Genomic DNA, 21,450 nt, shown 5'->3' with positions numbered 1-21,450 from the left:
CTGGCTGGTTCCTTCTTATCATTCCGTTCTCAGCTTACTTCTCAGAGAGACTGTCACCAATTGCTCACGGAGGAAATTATCCAGGCCCTCTCCAGCCCATGAACCAGTTGAATTCTCTAAATACTGTTCAACAATATTGGAAAATTTTCTTTCTATTTATTAATTTATTGTCACCCCCCCCCCACCCCCACCCCAACTGGAACGTCAGCTTCCTGATGTCAGGGACTTTGTCCCCTTCACTGCTCTAGCCCACAGCACCTGGCTCATAGATGGCACTCCGTAAGCATTTGTTGAATGAATGATAGCATCCTATCTTCAAATATAAATGTTACATAAATTGAGCCTACAGGACCCAGCACTTAAGTAATAAAAGACCTGTCATAATGGGGCAGGGTCTAGGCAGTCTTCTAGGAAAGAGACACTCTTACAGAAATAGTCTAATTGTGTATCCTTCCTGAAAAGGGTATCTCCAGGGATAGCTGCACGTGCTTGATGATACCCCATCCCAATCATTGCTGACCTTGAATCTGGGGGTTCCAGCTCTAGTGAAGAGGAGATGGCCTTGTCACCACTGGGCAGGGAAGGCAAAGTAGCAAGAACGTGCAGTATTTGGCAGCAGAGTGTTTGGGTTCTTTGGAAAAATATGAATATGAATGTCTTCAGTCAACCTACATTCTCCATTTTGACACCCTGTGCCTGTCCTGATTGTTCAGTCTTCTCATGTTTACCTGATCTTGTGGTCCCTAAAAACATCTAACCTTTGAGCCCTGCCCTAGGTGATTAAGGGCCCTGTGTCCTAGCAGCCCAGGAGACACTTTAGATGTTTGTCCTGATTGAAGGGAAGTGGAAATACTGCTGTCTTAGGAACCAGCTCACAGCTAGAGAACAAGGTGCTAGCTTGTCTTACCTACCCCAAAGGTAGACAATGATTGCTAAAGGGAGTTTCTGGTCCCAACTATGCAAATAACATATAATTAGGAAGTGACCTTTCTAGGGTTCCGAGGCATCATCCCAACTCAGCCTCTCTACCCACCTCTATTTGTTACAACAGTTAATAACCTCATTTAGTGTTTTCTAAACTAGGGGCCAACATTTGACATTCTGAGGTTCTCACTGATCTATTCTCTCATCACCTATTTGCCGTTTTTCCCACCTTTAACACTTAAACTTAACCTGTGAGAGAGGAAATGCCTCACTGTCTACCAGTATCTTAGAATCATGTTTCCATTCTTCAATCTCTGGCCTTTTCAACTGGCTGGTTCCCAAACTCCAGACTGTAGCAACCAGCATTGTTTGTCACGATGGTCTTTCTGTATTTATTAGTAAAATAATGTAAGCAATTAACAGAGCCAGCCAGAATTTTACGCCTTCCCCAAAACTTCCAACACCATATTTAGTGACATTTCAATGTCTGTAGAATAGATTCTTGGGTTGGGTACAAACCTGACCACAGACTTGCTTTTAGAATCCGCCTTTAGGAATATGAGTTTCACGTGGAAACTTCAACTTGCCTGATTTTGGCATGCCCACAAGGCTACAATCAACTTTAAGTAACATGTCAAAGCACAATTTATAAAATTTTAATAAAATCTAGTTCTATCCTTTAGCACAATCCCCATTTTCATTATATATTGTGCGATCTGTTTTCCATAGAGTGGAAAATTATTCTCTCATATTTGTGATCAGGAAATTATTTTATGAAAGGAATTGGGTATTTTACACAGAATTTATGTTCAGACATCACTTACTGTTGATTTGTACCAGCATTTTAAAACATTAGGACTAAGCATATATGCAGTTGAACTTGATGGATTAGAAGCTTGTGTCAGTGACAGGTACCACCTTAACCAGGGATCTAAGTTAACATCACTAGAATTGGATCACGTGGATAGTATGTGTCGCCTCACGTGATTCATCATTTTCAGGGTTATTCTTGCCAGAAATGCACACTCTAAATCTTATCATAAGGAAACATTCAGCAAACCCAAACGGAGGGATATTCTACAAAATAACTACTTTGTACTCGTAAAGATGTGCAAGTCAAGAAAGATATGACTTTTTTTCTGTAAAGGAAAGTATTTGGACAGTTGGTAACATTTGAATAAAGTAGCGTATCAGTGTTAAATTCCTGATTTTGCTAATTGTATTGTGGTTATGTAAGAGGACGTCCTTGTTTTTAGGAAACATATACTGAAATATTTAGTGATAAGGGGGAAGCTTCCCTGTAACTTATTCTCAGACAGTTTAGAAAGAATGAGAGCAAGTGAGTGAAGCAGAGACAGAGAAAAAAACAAGTCGTAAAATGGTAACGTTTGAGAGATCTGGGTGAAGGGTGTATAGGAATTCTTTGTCCTAATCTTGCAACTTTTCTGTAAATCTGAAATTATGTTAAAATAAGATGTTTTAAAGAAATGATGCCAATGGGATCACGCTTGTGAATCTCATCCCCAGGTAGTCCAGGTGGTGGGTTTTCCTGACCACATGTACCTTTGGTGTGACCCTCTGCTCTGGGTTCCATGAGGCCCCTGGCGGCCCCGTGGTTCGAGGACGGCCGTGAGGGCACAGTTGCATGAAGAACACCAAGTGGAGAAATGCAGAACGAGACTTGGTATTTGGCGGAGCAGTCCAAGCCAGGAGGCCCAGCTGAACTCAGCTTGTGGGTCTGCTGCTTTTTTCCAAGCTCGATATCAAGGACCTAAAGGAAAATTCACGTGACACAGGTGCTTGGGAGAAACAGGGCTAGGTTAAGACTGCAGAGTCTCAAACTACCTAAAGTCCAGGAGACTCTAAACCTTAATTGTTTCTTTCTCATCTACCCCACACAAAAATGTAGTTTGCCATAAAAGGACACTGAAAATAGTCTTTGATCACCAGGCACCTATTTCTCTCTCCAGATATGCAGTTTCCTCCTCCTCCTCCTCCTTCCCTCAGGTTTCCTAGGAGAATTTCCATTGCAACATTTCCAGCTAAGTAGTGCTTAATTACAGTCAGTCATACGCTTTCCAGCATCACCCTGCTTAAGTCTTTCCCTCTGCCTCTGTAATTAAGCCTGGCATGGTTACCTTTGGTTAAGGTTACTACTGAAGGGCACATTGTAAGTGGAATTCAGGTCAGGCTTCCCGCTGGCTTCTGGGTAGACTCTGATGTGATAGCGCGTAAGCTGAAAATAACTGGGCTAGACTGTCATTTATCTCCTACTTTGGTGTTTTTAAGGGGTTTTGAGTTTGACTGGCAACCCCGCTTTCGGGATACCATCCTAGAGAATCTGATTCCCTTTTTGTATTCCAGACTGAGGTGGAATAATAGCCAAGATCAGTGCTAACCACAGTGCTTTCTACCACATCTTAGTAGAATTTGGTAAATGCTATATGTTCTTCTTGAAGAGTCATCATGTACATGAGTATGTTAATTAGCCTATGAAAGTTTCCTAGAAGTCCTGCAGGAAGGAAACAGGTAACTTTGTGTAATGCATCTTAATCGACTGGGTGCCATTTGGAACATCGTAAGGAACAGGAAGGAAGCACTAGTGCCTCACCCACCGGCACTGACTTTTCTTAGAGGTCTCTGGGCCTAAACATAGTCATACTCCAATGATTTTCTTTGTCCTGAGCTGTTCATCACCAACCGTTTCATGAGCTCCTCTGTGACCAAAGAGTTGGTGCTGAGGATATAAAGAGGGAGGATATCTGTGTTCTCCAGGACTTTACTTAGGGTTAAGGAGGTTAAGCGCATGAAGAGGCACTTATCAGTGCCAAATGAATGGCACAAGAGGTACTCGCAGAGAAATAGGAGAACATGCTGGGCTGCGTCATCTACGAAGTCCTCGGTAAGCTTTAGGCAAGCAGAGAGGCAGCAGGGTGGTATGAGCAATGAGGAATGCGACGCGGTGGTGCAGTGAACTGAACAGTTAGACTAGAGTGGAGGGTTCTTACGGAGGAGTCGTTTCCAAACTTGAGCAAACATCGACATTACCTGGAGGGCTTATTAAAACACACAGTGCTGGGCTATCCCCATAGTTTCTCACCCAGTAGTCCTAGAATGGGACCCAAGAACTTGCATTGGTACCACGTTCCCAAATGGTGCTTGGCATTACTGGTCTGCAGACCACTGTTTGAGAACCTCGGGTTAGCAAAGAATGGAAACTCAGAGAGCTGGGAAGGTACACTCAGGCCTGACCATGCAGCGGCTTAAATGGCTGGCTGACAAGGTACATTTTACAGATCAAGTTTTAAACAGTGACGTAAGTGCACAAAGCAATGTCATTGTTCGTGCAGCAGAGAGAGGTCGAATAGGTAAAAGGAAAATACTAGATGCAGGGAGAGCAATTCAGAGGTCGTTACATAGTCAAAGCAAGTGGATCTAAGAGATCTGAATGAGGGCAGTGATATTGGGAATGGAAAGAAAAATATCAGTGCAGAAATCTTTGTGAATGAAGAATCTGCTTGCAGGAAACAAAAGCTGAAAGGTAGGCTTGGTCATTCTCTGAGACAGTCTTCAGTTCTAGCCAGTAATTTGTGTAATGTTATTTTGAGGCTTGGTGACTGTTGCAAGGATTGAATTTATTTACATTCACACAATCTGAAAAGAAAAGTGGAAAATGTGGCTGTGTAAATTAATAGGGTCAACTGTTTTAGGGGGTCATCTAATCTACCTGGGATTTACTTGAAGGCCTAGGAGAAAACTCAGGTATGGATACCTCCTGGACTCAGGAATGGCCCTATTGTACCAGGGAAATTTGACTTCCCTGCCAGGTATGGAGCTTGAGGGGGCTGCGTGTGCAGAGATGAAGCTAGAGAAAAATGCCGACACCCCCGTGGAACTTGGCAGGTGCCACGTGTCCTGACTAGGTCACCTCCTTGAGCTCATGATCCCTTTATAGATGAAAGCAGATCTCAGGTGACCTCAGTCCCTGCTTATCCGCTGACTCTTGTTGCCCTGTCACAAGTTGAAACCATTTCTTACATAAAAATCTAGGTTTTGTACTTAATACGGCATGCCCTTCTTTCAGTCTGAACATGTGAAGTCTTTTGGTGGTTACGTTCTGAACAGTTCACAAGCCCTGTGGGAGACTTCTCTGTTCCATCATTTGGAAGAAATGTGCATTCCCTCTCCAGAGGCTGTGGACTGGTCTGGGCGAGTGAAACGGACATATCGGTGGAAATACTATTTAGAATATTTGCTCTTGGAAAAGCAGCTCTGCTATACCTCGTTGACTTTTGCCTGATCTGATATGTCAAGTTTCAGAATCCACCATGGAATATGGAGAGAGTGGTGGGGAAATAGAGGGAGACAGAAAGACGGTGTTTTAGTCTTTAACTTTCGAAGGCACCTCGAGTAGTGAATCAAGTGAGTCATTGTGGCCACATGCCACAGCAGTGGCCTTGAGTGTGGGGGATGTGCTTATTATCTGGGGGTGCAGTGGAGGGAACTCGGTGCCCTTTGAGGGCTCTTCTCCCTCTGTCTCTGGCTCAGAGAGATTACGCAGGGGAAACTGAGGCTGAGGAGATCCTAACAGAAAGCAGCTGGGAATTTTATCACTTTACCCTCTGTATCCAATGGCATCCTGATGGCGGGTGGGTCGGGTGTCAGGGGGAGCAGCAGGGGAGGCACTGAAGGAATCTGCAGTAGTTGAAGGCGATCTGGACGGAATTAGAACAGAATTTCAAAGAGTTCATCTACATTGAAGCCAGAGGTGCGACTTTTCACCCTTGTGGAGATTGTTTGTCTGTTGGATCCCGATATTAAGAGCTAATGTCCCAATGGTCTCGGAAGGTGAAAAGCATTCCTATCCTATGCGGATGCCCCTGGGTTTAGAATAATCCCTGTGGCTCAGATCTCTGTGCACATTCTACCAGGATAGGAACGGCAGGATAGGGAAGAGAAGGGGACCAATACGTAGAAATGAACTAGGATATAGTCCAATACAATGTGCTCTTAAGGCTCAGAGCGGTCCTTCATTTTACACTCTTCGTTTAATGGGGAAAGTCAGACATTGATGTTGCAAATCCATGGGGATTTAGATGTAAAAAAAAAATATTAAAAAAGCACATAAAGACTGGGTAAAGTGGTGAGGTACAGAATGGTAGGTTGGCAAAGGACTCATTGGAGAACAGATTCCTGAACTAAGTATATAAAAGCTATGGCATAATAAGCAGGAAGCAGGGGCTTGCACCATGTTTTTGGACGTGGGTATGGTGAAGAGACGGAAAAAGGAATTTCCTGAGCCAAGGTGTGTTTGCCAAGTTTAATCTAAAGTTGTCACAGGAGCAATTGCAAGGACAGGAAGTTTGTAGAGTTCAGAAGCCGTGTTTCTGCACCAGGCTGATCGTCCCCGCGCCCCGTGTCCTATTGCTGTCGCCATACCAGCTTTCTTCATCCTCTTGCACCAGATTCCAAGATGGCCAACCAAATGGTTTGCTGGGAAGGCAGCCATGCCAGGATCTGGTGGCACAGAGCCTCGGGACCTCAGCTGAATATGCGGCCAGGAGATTGGCTTTTACAAGCTTTCCACTGGAAGATCTGCCAGAGCTATTATCTTATGCTGTGAAGGATATTTTAATAGTTACTGTAGGTTTCGGGCTGTCCATGCTTACAAACCATTGGATTTATGTATTTATTGCCCAGAAAATTTTTACTCACCACCTTGCCCTTCTCTAGATGTGCAATTTCCAGTGTGTGTGTGCGTGGGGGGGGGGGGGGGGAATGTATAAATACTTTGATAATTTTTATAGTAAGTAAGTGATTCAAGAAAGCCAAAGAAAACAGCAATGTTTGGGTCTGTGGTCTCTGCAGATTGATGTATTGAAATGCATTTGCCTTATACAGCTCAAGCCACAGAAAGCAGTAAGGATGAGTTTGCCATTACTCCTTTATCATTGGAGCAAAAGCAGGACAGAAGAACAGGAGATTGAAGGACTCTTCTGTAAATACCTAGTAACTATCTAGTGATTTCTTCTGATTTGGGCCATTGGAGTCAAAGCGTCCAGTGCAGTGTGCTGATGAATACCAGGGGGACATTTATAGACCCACTGGCCATCTAGATAAAGCAGGTATATTTAATATGGAACAAGAAGACCCCATATCTTTTAGCAATTACACAATACAGTATGTGAAACACGTGCCTTTGGGGCGTGATCGTATACCATCACTGAACTCTAAAGGAAGGGAGTGAAAATGAGTTTTTCAGTCCTGAGTCATGGCCTTCAAAGCAGTAGAAAAGTGAGTTACGCCTCCGGGGTACTTATGATCGACTGAAACCCTGGAGGGCACATGCACGTATGTATGCTCCCCGGAGCCCCAGCCTCGCCCTTTCAAGGACACTTTCCCTGGTCTTTGGGGATACTAAACCCACAAAACTAATAGAACTGTCTTCTTTTTTTGTCTAGGCAGTATGGTCCTTCTTTATTTTCAGCTTACTTTGAGGTCAGTGGAAAGAAGGCTGAATCAATTGTCTGTGATTAGAAAAATAGTGAATGACAATCCTGTGATGCAGCCATTAGGCATTTGCCGTATCATAAATGTGTATCCTTTGATGACTTGTACACAATGTATTTTGCTTTCAGAGTAGTTTTGCAAATTTTACACTAAACCGAAATGGGTAGAAGCAGCTTTTTTTAAGTGAAGTAAATGTGAGTTGAAACTCCGTAAAAAGGAAATCGAGCTTATAAATGAGCTCTATTTAGATATAACACATTTCTAGTATAATCAATTACTACCCATGTTGTACACAAATATCTTCTATTTTGGTTGCTAAAGAAGGGCTACCCAAGTAAAAGGACAGTGGACGTGGTAGGTTGTGTTCAGTGAAACAGACTCGCATGGGCTTCTTTCCAGTTTTCATCTTCATGTCAAGCAGACAGCTCTCATCTCCTGCGCTGCTTGGAAACATGTTGCTATGATTGCCTGGTCACAGAGGCCGGCAGAAGCTCCCGCCCTGTAGATACCCCTAGCTCAGACACACTATAGGTGAGGAGGTTTGTGTCGCCTCCAGAAAGTAACTTGTGCTGCTTAAACTTCAGGTGGGACAACAATGGCCTCCTAGTCCAAAGACGTGACTTCCTTATTGTCAGAGGAGATTTTAGGCAGTGGTCATGGGACGGGTTGCTTGCGGTGGGGAGGGAGAAAGACACATCATGGCAACTGGCAGCATGAAGTTTTCCTTTGCTTTCATGACGCATAAAGCTTTGAAATCAAAAATGGCCTTAAATGAGCGAATCTAACCTTCAGAAGAACATACAAACGGAATGAAGGAACATACAGAACACAATCACAGTCGTGGAATTAGGGAAGACTTTTAGGGTTTCATTAATTTTAATTTATATGGTGCTTCCTATGGGTCTAGAGTGTCCTTAGCACTTTACAAATATTAACTCCTTAATCCTAATAACAACTCTATGGGATAAATACTAATATTATCTTCATTCACTGATAAGAAAACTGAAATCTAGAGAGGCTAAGTAACTGGCCCAGAGTCATACAGCTCGTCAGTGGTAGACACAGACTTTGAATGCGTCCTGTCTTATCCGTCCATTTTGTCCGTGAAGAAGCAGAGGCCCGAGTGTCTGTCTGGAGCTGCCTAGCTAGTCAGTGGCAGAGCAGGTCCAGGTCCCAGGTCATCTCTCTGTTGCAATCCACTGAGTAGGCAGCAGTAGGTTGTCCCTGGATTACATAAGCAAGGCAGGAGAATTATCATACCAGCAGAGCTTCGCTTTTCATCAACTTTAACAAAATATCATCAAGAGATGCACGTTGGTGTCAGGAATTCTCTAGTCATTGGTTAAGCTTTGGAATATGTTCTGTGACTATATAGCATGTCTTCTTTCCTCAGGTATTAAGGAAAAAATTGGGTGGCTTAGAGAGATGACTTGGAAATTGAAGGAAGTAGGGTTGAAAAATAGTATGAAAGTCTGTTGATCGATCAGAGTTTGTTGTGCGTTGGCTTATTTAGACTGTTTTGATTTCATTAGTATCATTATGTTCCCATGGCCAAGTACATAGGCTTATGCCACTCAGTCTATGAAGTTGAACCTTCATGGATTACCCTGCCAAGTTTTCTATTTTTCCAGTTGTGGCTGAGATGCCAACTATGGGATGCATTTCCTATTGATCTAGAGGCACTGGATATTACCTTTTCATTTATTACCAAAGCATTCTATATTCCTCTTAGTTTACTTCCTTGAAGTCTATATTTTTGGTTAAGGAGAACACATTTAATTTTTCCAGAGGAAAATTACGTGCTAATGTACATAAGTAAGCCTCAAGTAGAACACAGAAAGAGGAGAACTTTTGCACGCAGTTGATGGGAGTAAATCAGAGAGTATGTGACAATACCTAGTTAAGTTGGTGCTGCGTATTCCCTAAGCCCAGCAATTCCACCTTGCGTGTATGGTTTAGATGCTATGGAGTTCACAGTGGTACTACTCAATGTGTGACCTGCAGATGGTGAAGGTTTGCGAGCTATTTGTTTCCAATCCACAGTGAGATAAGTAAGAAGATGAGAGTAAGCATTTAGAAGCTTTTATAACAATTGCACATTTCTATGACATTCAAGACTGTGACTTTGTATTTCATAAAAGTATTGGTCCAAAACAGACTAGAAATAAGAAAAATGGTGGTAACCCCTTACCAGAGGTAGTTTGGGAAGCACTGTCCTAGAGGAATTCCCAGACATATGCAAAGAGGATTGCTTAAATTACTCCATACGGGTGAGTTTATGTGTGTGTGTGTGTGTGTGTGTGTGTGTGTGTGTGTGTAACAGCCTAAATGTCTATTGTTAGGAAAGTGTATTACAAGTATCCTATATGTCCTAAGAAAGAATATTATTCAACAATCAAAATGAATGAACTAGATCTACGTATATGAACATGGGTGAATCTGAAATAACTTTAAATAAATGAGCAAGTTGCAAAATGATTCATTATAATTAATATAAAATATAAAACAAAATAATAATATATTTGCATACACAGTAAACAGCTAACAATATGGATGGGAAAGATGCACACCAACTTCAGAAGAGAATTTAAGTCTGGGAAGGGAAACTGAGAAACAGGATTGCGAATAAGCAAAAAAAAAAAAAAGGTCTTTGACTATATCTATAATCTTTTATTTCTTTTTTAAAAAGCTGAAGCTAATATGGCAAAAAAAATCTACATTTATCATATCTAAGTGGTGGGTACATGGATGTTAAATCTTTTTCTATATTTTTCTGTATTTAAAAAATATTTCATAGTAAAATTAGAAATATATGGAGCAAATACAGATGTAGGAATAAGATTAGATATATGTACAGTGGAGTCAGATCTGAGTTTAAATTTTGCCTCTCTGCCACTTACTGTGAGCCTTGCTTTCCTGAAATATTCTGATTTTCTGTTTCCTAAGATGAGAATAAAATACCACCTACCTAAGCTTGATGAGATAACAGCATTATTGTTATAGTTGTTACAAATCAGTCACTTAACTGTTGTGCCTGGAAAGGTACTAGATTAAATTCTCAAACGAATGCCAACAATCTTCCAAAGATGGAAGGAGCATAACATGCCAATCATTCTTTGAAGTAGTGATGAATTAAGTACAAATTTTCTAAACTAAATGATACCACATTCTTTTATAACCATGCATTCAAAGTGATTTAGTAAAAGTTCTCATCACAAGAAGAAAAATTATAACTATGTGAGATGATGGTTATTAACTAAACTTATTGTGGTGATCATTTCACAATACATATACATATGAGATCTGAAAATTAAGTTCACAAACTCATCCTAGAAAAAGGGCTACATGCTTCATTGCTGGATATCACTATGGTCACCTTCCAAGTACTCCCCTTGGGAAGCTATGCACCAACTCCAGCGCCTAGTCCACCCTTTAAAGCAATTTTGAACTCTTTCTGGAATGGCCATCAGAGCTGTCGTCATCAAAATGTCTTCCTTTCACTATTTCCTTTATCTTGGGGTAAAGAAAGAAGTCATTGGGTGCCACATCAGGTGAGTAGGGAGGGTGTTCCAACACAGTTATTTGTTTACTGGCTAAAAACTCCCTCACAGACAGTGCCGTGTGAGCTGGTGCATTGTTGTGATGCAAGAGCCATGAATTGTTGGCGAAAAGTTCAGGTCGTTTTCGTCTAACTTTTTCACACGGCTGAAAAGCACTTCCAAATAGTAAACTCAGTTAACTGTCCAGTTGGTACAAATGCATAATGAATAATCCATCTGATAAAAAATGTTAACAACATTGTTGGAACAAATTCGCAAACTTAATTGTCAGCCCTCATATATCAAATCATTATATTGTCTGCCTTGGACTAATGTAATGTTATGTCAATTATATCTCCAAACGGGAAAAAAAAAAAAAAAAGGAAACAAGGTGATTTAGAAATGGTCCTGTCTCAGTTCTAACTAGATGAGGAGTCATAGGTTGCTTCCAACTCTTGAATTCTCTTTTATGTGGCCTGTGGTTGAATGGCCCTCATTGTTTACACAGAGACAACAAAATTGAGAATCCTCTTGATTTTTTTCAGTTGTACTTTGTAATTTGTACTCTTGCGATAAATTTGTACAAACTGCACCAAAGCAGAACCAGATGACAATGGGAGAAAAAAGAACGGTCGATCAGATTTTGCACCCGTGAATCTCAAAGCCAGGCAATGATTTCCCGTGGAACAGAAAACTTGGACAGTCATCTGCCTTGCTAAGTAGCACAAGGCATAGTTAACGTGGCTGGGCCTCTAGTTCTGCTGACACAGTATGTGCTGATAAATCTGGGTTTTGAAGGCTTGGATTTAAAAGAGCTATGTGGTATCCCAGGGGCCTGGTGAATGAAAAGCGTATGCAGCTTATCAGCAGAAAGGTGACAGAAAGGCCTGGGTCCACTGCCAGTGCTGGGGAGATGTTTATCACGCAGGCCGCAGAGAACAGGAGTTTGACCCATACCAAACACTTCAGAAATAATGTCAACATACTCTAGACCACAGCCAGCAAGGAATTCTCTGAGATAAGATTACAACTCTGTCCTTAAAGGGACGCCAACCAAGTCAATCGATCCCCACATAGTCCCTCGGCAGAGCAACCCTGTAAGTTATGCTTCATACCAGGGAGCACCATTTTTCTGCTCCTAGATGCAAATATTCTGCTGTTATTTTCTAAAATATGCGCAGAATTCTAGCAATAGCTCAGAATGTCCCTGCAGGGCCAGGCTTGGTGCTGGGGAGATCAGCCAGTTGTAGGAGCTGGAGACAGTTCTCAAGTAGCAAAAGCATTCATTCACCTTTCAGGACTTTGTTTCTTCTTTGTCTAGGCAAGAGGACCTCCAAGGCTAGATCAGACATCTAGTCTGGGTCTAGGAGAAAGTCATTACAGGAAAAGGTGATTCAGTCTTTGAGATGAGTAGGTGTAAAAGGCCACTGCAATTATTTGTTTAAATACTTAGTCATGAGTTTGGTTTAGATAGCAATAGGCACACTGGCACTGCAGGATTAGAGGTGGTCAGGTATTCCCCCAGGACCATCTTGGTAACGAGAAGAAGCAACATACAGAGAGACAACCCACCTTTGATTGTCATCCAGACACTAACGGTATGACTTCTTGTTTTGAAATGCCTCACACTCATTCCTTTGCACTCCCTACACACAGCCCTGTGTCTTGTGGATTCTAATTAGGCCTCCTGGATTCTAATTCCTCCTTCCCAGGGCTGTGCTGTATACAGTTACCAGGTTAATTAACAAACAAACAAACAAACAAACAAACCCTTTTTTCTCATATCATCCCAAGAAAGTCTCACAATACAGTTCACACTCCTCTAGTTTATGATTAAATGTCCTCACTAACCTGTCTACGCAATTTCTCCTTCTCTGCTCATGTTTATTTCATTCAGAGGGTCTACTTATGGGCTGCGTTGACTTAACTTTTCAATTTTACTGCCTCTATGCTTTTGTTCCCCGTCTGCCCCCTTTGGAATTCCCTCTCCTTTCTCTTCTAGTCCGACACATCTCTTCCATTCGACCTTTATAGACCAATCCCGCCAACATTGATCTGACCCTCCGCCGAACTCTGCTTCCTTATCGTCTAGAGTACATACCAGCCCTTTGGCAATTAATCTCATACTGCTTGTGAATTTATCTTTACTTTGCGTGCTCTGTGTTTTGTCCTTCTCTCTCTCTCTCTCTCTCTCTCTCTCTCTCTCTCTCTCTCTCTCTCTCTCGTGTGTGTGTAACTAGATAAAGGGCCTATGAAAATAAAATCTATGATTTATATATCTTTAGAATACACTAATAGGTGCTCTGTGGCATTGTTATTGGTTGGTAATTCTTGTTTAGGATCTTGATTTTTTTTTTCCATGAAGGCAGGAGTCTTCATCTTCTGTCCACTCCTGTATCCACAGCACGTGGAACGGTGCCTTACATACTAAAGCTGCATATGTTGGCTATTGCTGCTGTTCCAGAGAGGGTTTCCTTGGCTGGGGTCTGCAGCTGGCCTTGACATTCTGCTTTGTGTTCTAGCTTCTGAGGACAGAGCTGTCTTACTCCCAGGCTGGCACATGCCTTCACTGCCTCTGACATGGCTATGTCTGGATGTTCTTTTTCCTCAGATGGATACTCTCATTCCTCAAATGAAAATGGCGGCAAGTCTGAGTCAGTGGCCAACCTGCAGGCTCAGCCCTCCCTGAACTCCATCCACAGCTCCCCTGGTCCCAAGCGCTCCACCAACACCCTTAAGAAGTGGCTGACGAGTCCTGTGCGCCGCCTCAACAGTGGGAAAGCAGATGGAAACATCAAGAAGCAGAAGAAAGTACGGGATGGTCGGAAGAGCTTTGACCTGGGATCTCCCAAGCCTGGGGATGAGACGACCCCTCAGGGAGACAGCGCTGATGAGGTACGTACATGCAGCCGGGAGCCTTCCATCAGGAAGGGCTTCTGACAGATATTCTTCCTGGAACCATGGGAGGCATCTTTCTATGGGGTGGTAACCTAGGCAGTCTCTAGTCCCCAACAGTGCACCTTCTTGAGCCTAGTGACCTGAGTTCTTTGCAGTCTCAAGACCTTGTCAGTTTGATGTGTGACTGATTCAGAGACTAACAGCTAGGATATCCAGCAGACAGACACCATTTTGCCAGCTTTGGCTCCACAGGGAGCCCGTTGGTCAGTCAGCCTCCTGCCTCTGCTAAGGACTATGTCAAACCCTGCTAGACCTGTTCAGAGTAAGAATAAAAGAGTGGAGACCATTTCCCTCAGAAAACAGAACACTGTTATGGGAGATTGTAGCTGTTTATGAATATCTTGAGCAATACTACATATAAAAAGGAGTAGACAAGTCAGGGTCACTCTAGAGGGGAGAATTATGGTTAACAGGTGAAAGTTACAGCAGGAAAGGTTGTAGCTCAAAGAGAGACTTCAGTGGGGGGGGGGGGGAGCAACCAGTGATGAAATAAACCTTCATGAAAATGAGGCAACACCCATGCTGGAAAGGTTTGGGAGACTGTATGACCTCACGTAACAGTCAGAGGGACCCCTGGATAAGCCAAGAGGTCAGACTGGATAACCTCTGAGCAGCTTTCCAACTTCCAAAGCTGAGAGTCTGTGATCAAAATGCAGTGGGTATGTTTTGGTTGGGGGAATGAGATCGCTGTTTTATCTGGCAAGCCAACCTACTCTAGTCACTGATGTGGCTGAGAAATACTTCCTGGTGTGTAACCAGACTCTCTTTGTAATTATATGCTGTCTGTTATTTCTTCCTCTGAAAATAGCTGTAAAGCCTGCTGATATTCAGATGGTGGTTTAATAGTCCTTCAAAAACTTGAGAAGTTAGGCTTTCTCTGACCACTCTTCCTGGTAATCAGTGAGGTAGATGGTGCACGCGCGTGTGTGTGTGTTTCCCCCCATTTGGTTCTCGCTGTCCTTTGAGATAAGCAGGTGTACCTATCCTACCAAGGAGGACACTGAAGCTGAAAAATAGGGGTGTGTTGAGAAAGGAAGTGTCTGATATGTTGTTGTTTTTTTAAAAAAAAATGTAAGTCCATTGGTATCTTTAACTATATGAAACAGTGACTAATGCCTTTCTTTTGTTCTAGAAGAGCAAGAAAGGTTGGGGTGAAGATGAGCCAGATGAAGAGTCACACACACCCCTCCCTCCACCTATGAAGATCTTTGACAATGACCCCACGCAGGACGAGATGGTAGGACTTCTTTACATCCTCACTTGAGAGGGCAGTGTGTAATGCATGGGATTTCATTTTGTGTGTGTGTGGAGGGGTAGTAATACTCTCTCCCTTGTTGTCTGTTATATCACATGAATCCATGGTGATATAGATTCTGTCTATATTTGGTAGGGGCTCCCTCCCCTAACCCTGGAGGTCTGATGTCATTCTGGGCAGTGCAGCCATGCGTGAAGAATGCTCAGATCTGCCTGGTATCTCGTCCTATTGGTGAAGGATAATGGCTCCATCTTGGGAAGCAGCAGGTCCCCAAAGTCACTGTTTGTCTCAAAAATGAATCTGGGGTGGTTCTAGGTCGTGATCATGTTGTTGTGACTAACTGTATGACTGATGTTTCAGTTGATTGGTTTTCCTATACTCAACTCTAAAATCCAAATAATGGTAACTTCCAGTCAAGCCCAGTGCTGTTAAAATTCTGCAAACACGGCATGAGGATGGAAATGCTGCTCAAGGGAGGTTGCTGTCACAGGCGGGCAAACCTAACATGCCAGGTTGCTCAAGTTCTCTGTTTTGCAAAATGTTCCGACTCACCTGGCAGAGGCTTCTGGGTGTCTGAAGTGTGATGTCCGCTGGGCCTCTAATCACAGGGTGATCATTCCCGTTGTTCTGGAGCACAGGCTGAGGCTGGATGTGCTGTCCGGTTCTGACTCAAGGCTTGGGGCTGCTCTAATTGTGTGCAGCGTCTCTCACTTTCACTGCATTGTGTTTCTCCTGTCTTTTCTTAGTGTTGCTGTCCTTTGGAGTCTGGAGGTTGAAGTGGTGGTTTCAGTTTTTGATTGTCATTTGCATTTGCTTTTCAGAGTGTCATTTGGTGGTGGTGGTGGTGGTGGTGGTGGTGGTGGTGGTGGCGCTGGCAGTGGCTTAGCCTCCGTCCACGGTCTCCCTTACTCTCTAGTGCTCTGCCTTGCGGTGTGGCAGCCTCCTCTGACACGGTGGACCCAGCACACAGTACCACCTAGGGTACAATTCAAAAAGTACTGTTTGCAGATGCTTTAGCGTTTCTGGTGATATCCCAGTTCTGGTTTTAATGCTCTCTGCTTTCCACATGGATCGTTAACCCACAGACATGAATTGAGGGCTTCCTCTGTGCCAGAGGGACAGATTCTAGAGACAGGATGATGACTAAGATGTGGTTGCTGCCCCCTCTGTGACTCACCCATGAGAAGGGCACAGTTGTGGCCCCTCCTGAGGTGATGTTGGTGGCCCTGGTCTCCAGGGCCAGCTCTGACTCCTGACTGTTGGGAAAAAAGTAGCAGGAAGCATGGCATGGTGCCCATCCGGGATTCCCAGAGACAGAAGTGCTTGTGCTTCACCTTGAGATGGGAACGAGAACCAACCTGCTGTGTTCCCAGAGGCCTATCCTTGTAAAATGTTCCATAAACAGTGATAGTGTATATGGGGAGTAGGGCACTCATGTCACATTATCTGCCATCCCACACAGCCCTCCACACAGAGGTGCCAGCTTGTATAAGATAAATAAAGGTCACGAACCCTCTCCCTCTAATTCTCTCAGATATGGCTTGTTTGGGGGAAAAGGATATTATGTTGTTTCTGAGTAATTTTTAACTGAAAATGCAGACTTACCGCTAGACGTTTGTGTAGACGTTTTCATAGCCAGAAATAGGGCAGATGGCAACAATCTCTTTCTAGACTCACTAACCCTCCTCAGTCCTGCTTATTTGATTTCTGTACCTTTGTTTTTCTGGAATATTTGGTGATCTCAGAAGTCCTAGCAAATGAAGTTGGATTTATTAAAATAATTTTTACAGCAGTGTAAAAGGAATTTTGAAAAGTCCACCCATTTTAATATGCGATTACTTTAATTCTCCATGTTTCCTTCTACTACTTGTTCATATGCATGTGTGTTTTATTTAATATTTCCTTAAATCTTATTAATTTTCCTTTCACAACTATAATTTTTGTAGCTGGAGAGTATTTCATTTATTTGATGTGCCATAATTTGCTTGACCAGCCTGTTTTGTGATCTCATAAGTTGTTTCCAATTTTTGCTACTCTGGATAATACTGCTACAGATCACTTTGTACATATAGCATTTGTGTGCTTTTCCCTTCTGTCCTTGAAATGAGTTCCCAGGGGTAGGATTACTAGATCAAAAAGTTGATAACTTAGATTTCCAAATAGACTTAAACTCTCTTCCTGCATTCCCCAAGAGAGGAAAAAGAGTGTTATTATGTCTCGCTGAATTACATTTCTTTGACTCTTTTTTTTTCCCGTCCATCTCGGAGGCAAATACCTAAAGGAACTCTTAGGTTAGACAAGAAGCTTCCTGTTTAAAACTCTTTCCCCTAACTTAGGGACAAACTTGAAGCTAGGGCATGGCCAGGACATTCAGCTTCCTCCTCCCTCGGTCGTTGGAGTGGAAGACTGAAGGAGCATGCGTCCTGCGCCTGGCAACAGCATTGCCAACTGCTTTGGCGTGCCAGGGGTAAAAGCTCGCACATGCGTGTAGGCTTACTCATGGCTCCCCAGTGTCTTCCCAAATAAGAGAAAGAAGAAATACAAAGTAAAAGCCACATCGCCCCTCCATGAGCAGGAGTCCCCAAACCACTGACCTAACAGTCACCTGAACCAGTCCTTATTGCAGGTGCGAGGGGAAGGGGGACAGGCCCTTGGCTTGAACACCCTTTCTCCATGAACAGGATAGTCTCTCATTACTCCAGCACTCAACACACAGGTCCTGCTGAAGCTCTGCCCCTGGCATTTTTGCTTAACACATAGTGAAGATCCATATTTAAGATAAAGCAAGGACGGCTTCTCTACTTTGGACACACTCAAGGCTAGGTTTTTGACTCCTTATATATCCTGGAACAACATAGAGCAGCCCTGTAGTGAGTGGCTAGTCTTGTCAACCCCCCGCCCCCCAACTACTGTCAGTGGGTACAGCCCTTACCTATTGGCCTCCCAGGGAACACAGAGACCCCGCCCCTCAGCCCCTTTGACCTGCCTAAGGAGAGCCTAGTCCCATCCCTGCTTCTCTGCTGGCCAGAATTCTTGACAAGGGGTCAGGCAGGTCTGTCCTACACCCACACCCCTTATCTCCCTCTGTCATCTCTTCCCTGTAAATGGAGAACTTTGCTTGCCTTGCCCGTCTTGAGCTTTGGACTTGCTGTTTTGCTTCTTAATCACTATTCCTCATTCCTTGCTAATCTGCTTTTCCTTTGCTGCTCGATGTCTTGCAGTCCTCCTCTTTGCTAGCAGCCCGGCAGGCTTCCGCCGAAGTACCTACTGCTGCAGACCTTGTCAGTGCAATAGAACAGTTGGTCAAAAGCAAGCTGGTAAGTGGGGAGTCCTGGAGGCAGTTCTGCCTGGGTCTCACCTCCATGCGGCTCCCAGGGTCTGGCGTGTAGCTGCAATGTTCTCCTGTGTGCCTATCCTCACTCCTCCTATAGGATTGTTTCTAGCTAATGGTGATTTCTAAAAATCTGTCTCTCAAAGTCCTTTTTGGCTTTATTTGGGAATAGACATGGGCAATTAACAGGCTCTATTGGCATTGTCACACTGATGACAAGTGAAAAGGATCCAAGGCAAAATAGCCTTTCTGTATGCCTCATCCAATGGCCTCCGGGGAAGTGACATTTGGACAGTGATTGATGTGTATCTCGTTAGCCCTGAAACTATCTTTCCTGCTGAGGCACAGAACGTAGATTGGGTCTTTGAAAGCACAGAGTAATTTTATTTGGGGACCTCAGGTAGCCTTCTACCTTGCAAAGTCTTACAAAAGTTGATTGCTCATTATGAAGGGACATGGGCAAAAGTACATGGATGCCTCGCCACAAGAAATTAAGGGAGCTGGTGCATATCTTGTTACGAGTCTGAGCTGGTTCAGGGTTTCAGAATTAATGCCAGAGAAAGAGCTCCTTTTTGGATACAGCTGTTCCTCTACTCCCATACTTTTACATTGAAGCGCATCACTACAGGATGACAATTTGAAGCATTGTCCTTTTCTTTGCTCTCATTCACGTCACTCATTTGGTTTTTCCTGCAACTCTCATTAGGATAAATGTCTGCTTCTGCCAGGTTTCTGTTGGGCAAGTCCTGTTAATCAGTACCATTTAAACCCTCCTCCATTTGGCCCAGGAATTAGAGGAAAATGATGGATGCTCTCTAGGGAAAGCTGCCTGATAATAATTTTAATTACAGTAACTTCCTTTGCTAATATCCCAGCTTACCGTGTACCAGTGAAACTTAACACATATGACTTTCTTCTTTTCCTTCTAATTTTCCTTCCTAATTAAAAAAAAAAAAAAAATTAGCTGGTGTTTTCAGTAACTAGCGTCAAGCTCTTGAAGGTTGTCCGTTTTCCTGCCATCGCTCCCTGTCTCACTGAGGCGAGTTGAGTGCTCTTGTGTTCAGCACGCCTCTCTGACCATCCCTCGCTTGTTCTCCTTTCCTTTCCACACTGGCTCATACACCCTCTTCATTCTCCAAATATCATTGAATTTTTTTTTCCCTTAAAAATCATACCCTCCCCTCTGTTTTGTTTTGTTTTGTTTTTCTCAGTTTCTCTTTCACCACCCAATCCTGGGCCCTGACCTCATGCCCGGACTGTTGCAGTATCCATGGCTTGATCTCCCCCACCCTGGTCTGCCTCCAGGCTTCCCCGTCCTGGTGGGTCTTCCAGCAGCACTGTTTATTGCCTCCCTCCTCAGTGAGGGCTCTTGACCTCCCTCTCACCTACATAAGCAGGTGGGGGTGCCCTCTAATAAGAAAATATTAGAATCTTTTTATCTCATCATTTTGAAATGGTTTTGTGTGTGTAAATAATAATTATACAGTGGCACAGATACATAATTTGTAAATAAGTTACAGGCTTTGGGAATGCATGACCAAAATATGCTGATAGCGGTATATAACCAAATTCAGAAATCACTGGCCTGTAGAGAAAGTCCACATGTACCCCAAATTCTAATGTTTTGTAGCCTCTTCTCCAACCTGTCCACCTATTATTCCAGTTGATGCACTCTGCTTCAACCAAATTGTTTTCTTCACTATCCCTAAACACACATTTGGCTTTCCTGCCTCTAAATTTCTGGTCATACAACCCCACTTCTCTTATTTTTGCTTATCTAAAGCATAATAGTCCTTCAAGGTCCCACTCAAATCTCATCTCTTGACAAGGGCTTCCCTGACCAGCCAACGCCAGATTTCTTCTGCAGTCCCATGGAATTCACTGTGTAAGCCACACACTGCCTGGGACAGCTCTGAGGTGGTTCTGTTGTGCTACTTGTTAAAATACCTTAAAATAATCTGTTTATTTGCAGCTTACCTCCCCAGATAATGATTTGTCATTTAGGATATTATTTTCGCCTCCTCCTTAGTATACTCGTACAGGGTCCTTTTACACTTGCACAAGTACACACTTTTGTTTCCAAAAGTCTGTGGTTTTTCATATTTTGGATTACCTTTTTCCTACTGCTACTGCCCACCTTAGTACTGTTGGGAGTCTCTGCAGGCCTCTAGTTTGTGCGATCAATGGGTCTGGCGTTAAATGTGTAAGAGCAGATATTGGAAAGTCCCATCAGAGCAAATTTCCCAGAGGAAAGGGAGTGTAGGATAGTGGTGGAGTTGACTGACCCCGTAACAGGCTCTCAACAAATGTCTCTGGATGAATGGCCCTTCTCTGGTGAATTTACCATAAGAGCTTTAAAAACTTCTTCTACCAATAACTACTTCTTGAGGACCACAATTATAAACATTTCTTTGGTCGAACATATAAAACCAAACCATATCACAGCAAGGAATGAGGGAGCGGTAGTTTGGTTTCTCAGAATCTTCTCACCAAAATTCAGTTCTTTGTCCTTTCCTGTACTTTCTCTTTCTTCCCATCCCCATCTGTACCGACTGTGGGGGAGCCAACAGTAGGTGCTTGTTTCCTCACCCACCTTTGAGAATACTGAGTTGCATTTTCACCTCCAAGATTTGTATTCCTCTTCCTTATCAGCTCTTTAGCTCATAAGAGGCTGAGATCTAGAGCCCGTAAAAGATCTGGAGTTTTTATTTGACGGTAAGTCCAACAGTGTGACGGCTGCCAAAGTAGCCAGTGCGGTCATAGGCTGGATTAATGAGAGTACAAAGTACAGATCAAGGGGAGTAGTAGCCCATTGTACTCAAAGCTCTCCAGACCACACCTATCATGAGTTGTGTGTGAGTCATGTATCAGGTTCTGAACTCGGCATTTCCAAATGTTCCTGAACTCAGTGTAAGTCTCCCCGGAGGAGGGAA

At 43.3% G+C, this 21,450-nt stretch overlaps 1 protein-coding gene across 22 annotated transcripts in view; it reads left to right on the top strand.

The window, feature by feature from the left end:
• Positions 1-21,450, top strand: part of KALRN (kalirin RhoGEF kinase) — a 622,455-nt gene that overhangs the window by 537,035 nt on the left and 63,970 nt on the right. For 14 of the 22 annotated variants that reach the window (XM_019738955.3, XM_019738953.3, XM_019738949.3 and 11 more), the window contains 3 exons: positions 13,585-13,868; positions 15,064-15,168; positions 18,408-18,503. In XM_019738955.3, the coding sequence (XP_019594514.2) occupies positions 13,585-13,868; positions 15,064-15,168; positions 18,408-18,503 (485 nt within the window). The remainder of the gene's footprint in view (positions 1-13,584; positions 13,869-15,063; positions 15,169-18,407; positions 18,504-21,450) is intronic. The other 8 variants (XM_019738957.3, XM_074330724.2, XM_074330756.2 and 5 more) reach the window with 3 other exon arrangements.

The sequence above is a fragment of the Rhinolophus sinicus genome, chromosome 17 (genome assembly GCF_057876585.1).
Source record: "Rhinolophus sinicus isolate RSI-liver-muscle chromosome 17, RSI-T2T, whole genome shotgun sequence".
Taxonomy (NCBI): domain Eukaryota; kingdom Metazoa; phylum Chordata; class Mammalia; order Chiroptera; family Rhinolophidae; genus Rhinolophus; species Rhinolophus sinicus.
This window is presented reverse-complemented; position numbering and strand designations above follow the sequence as displayed.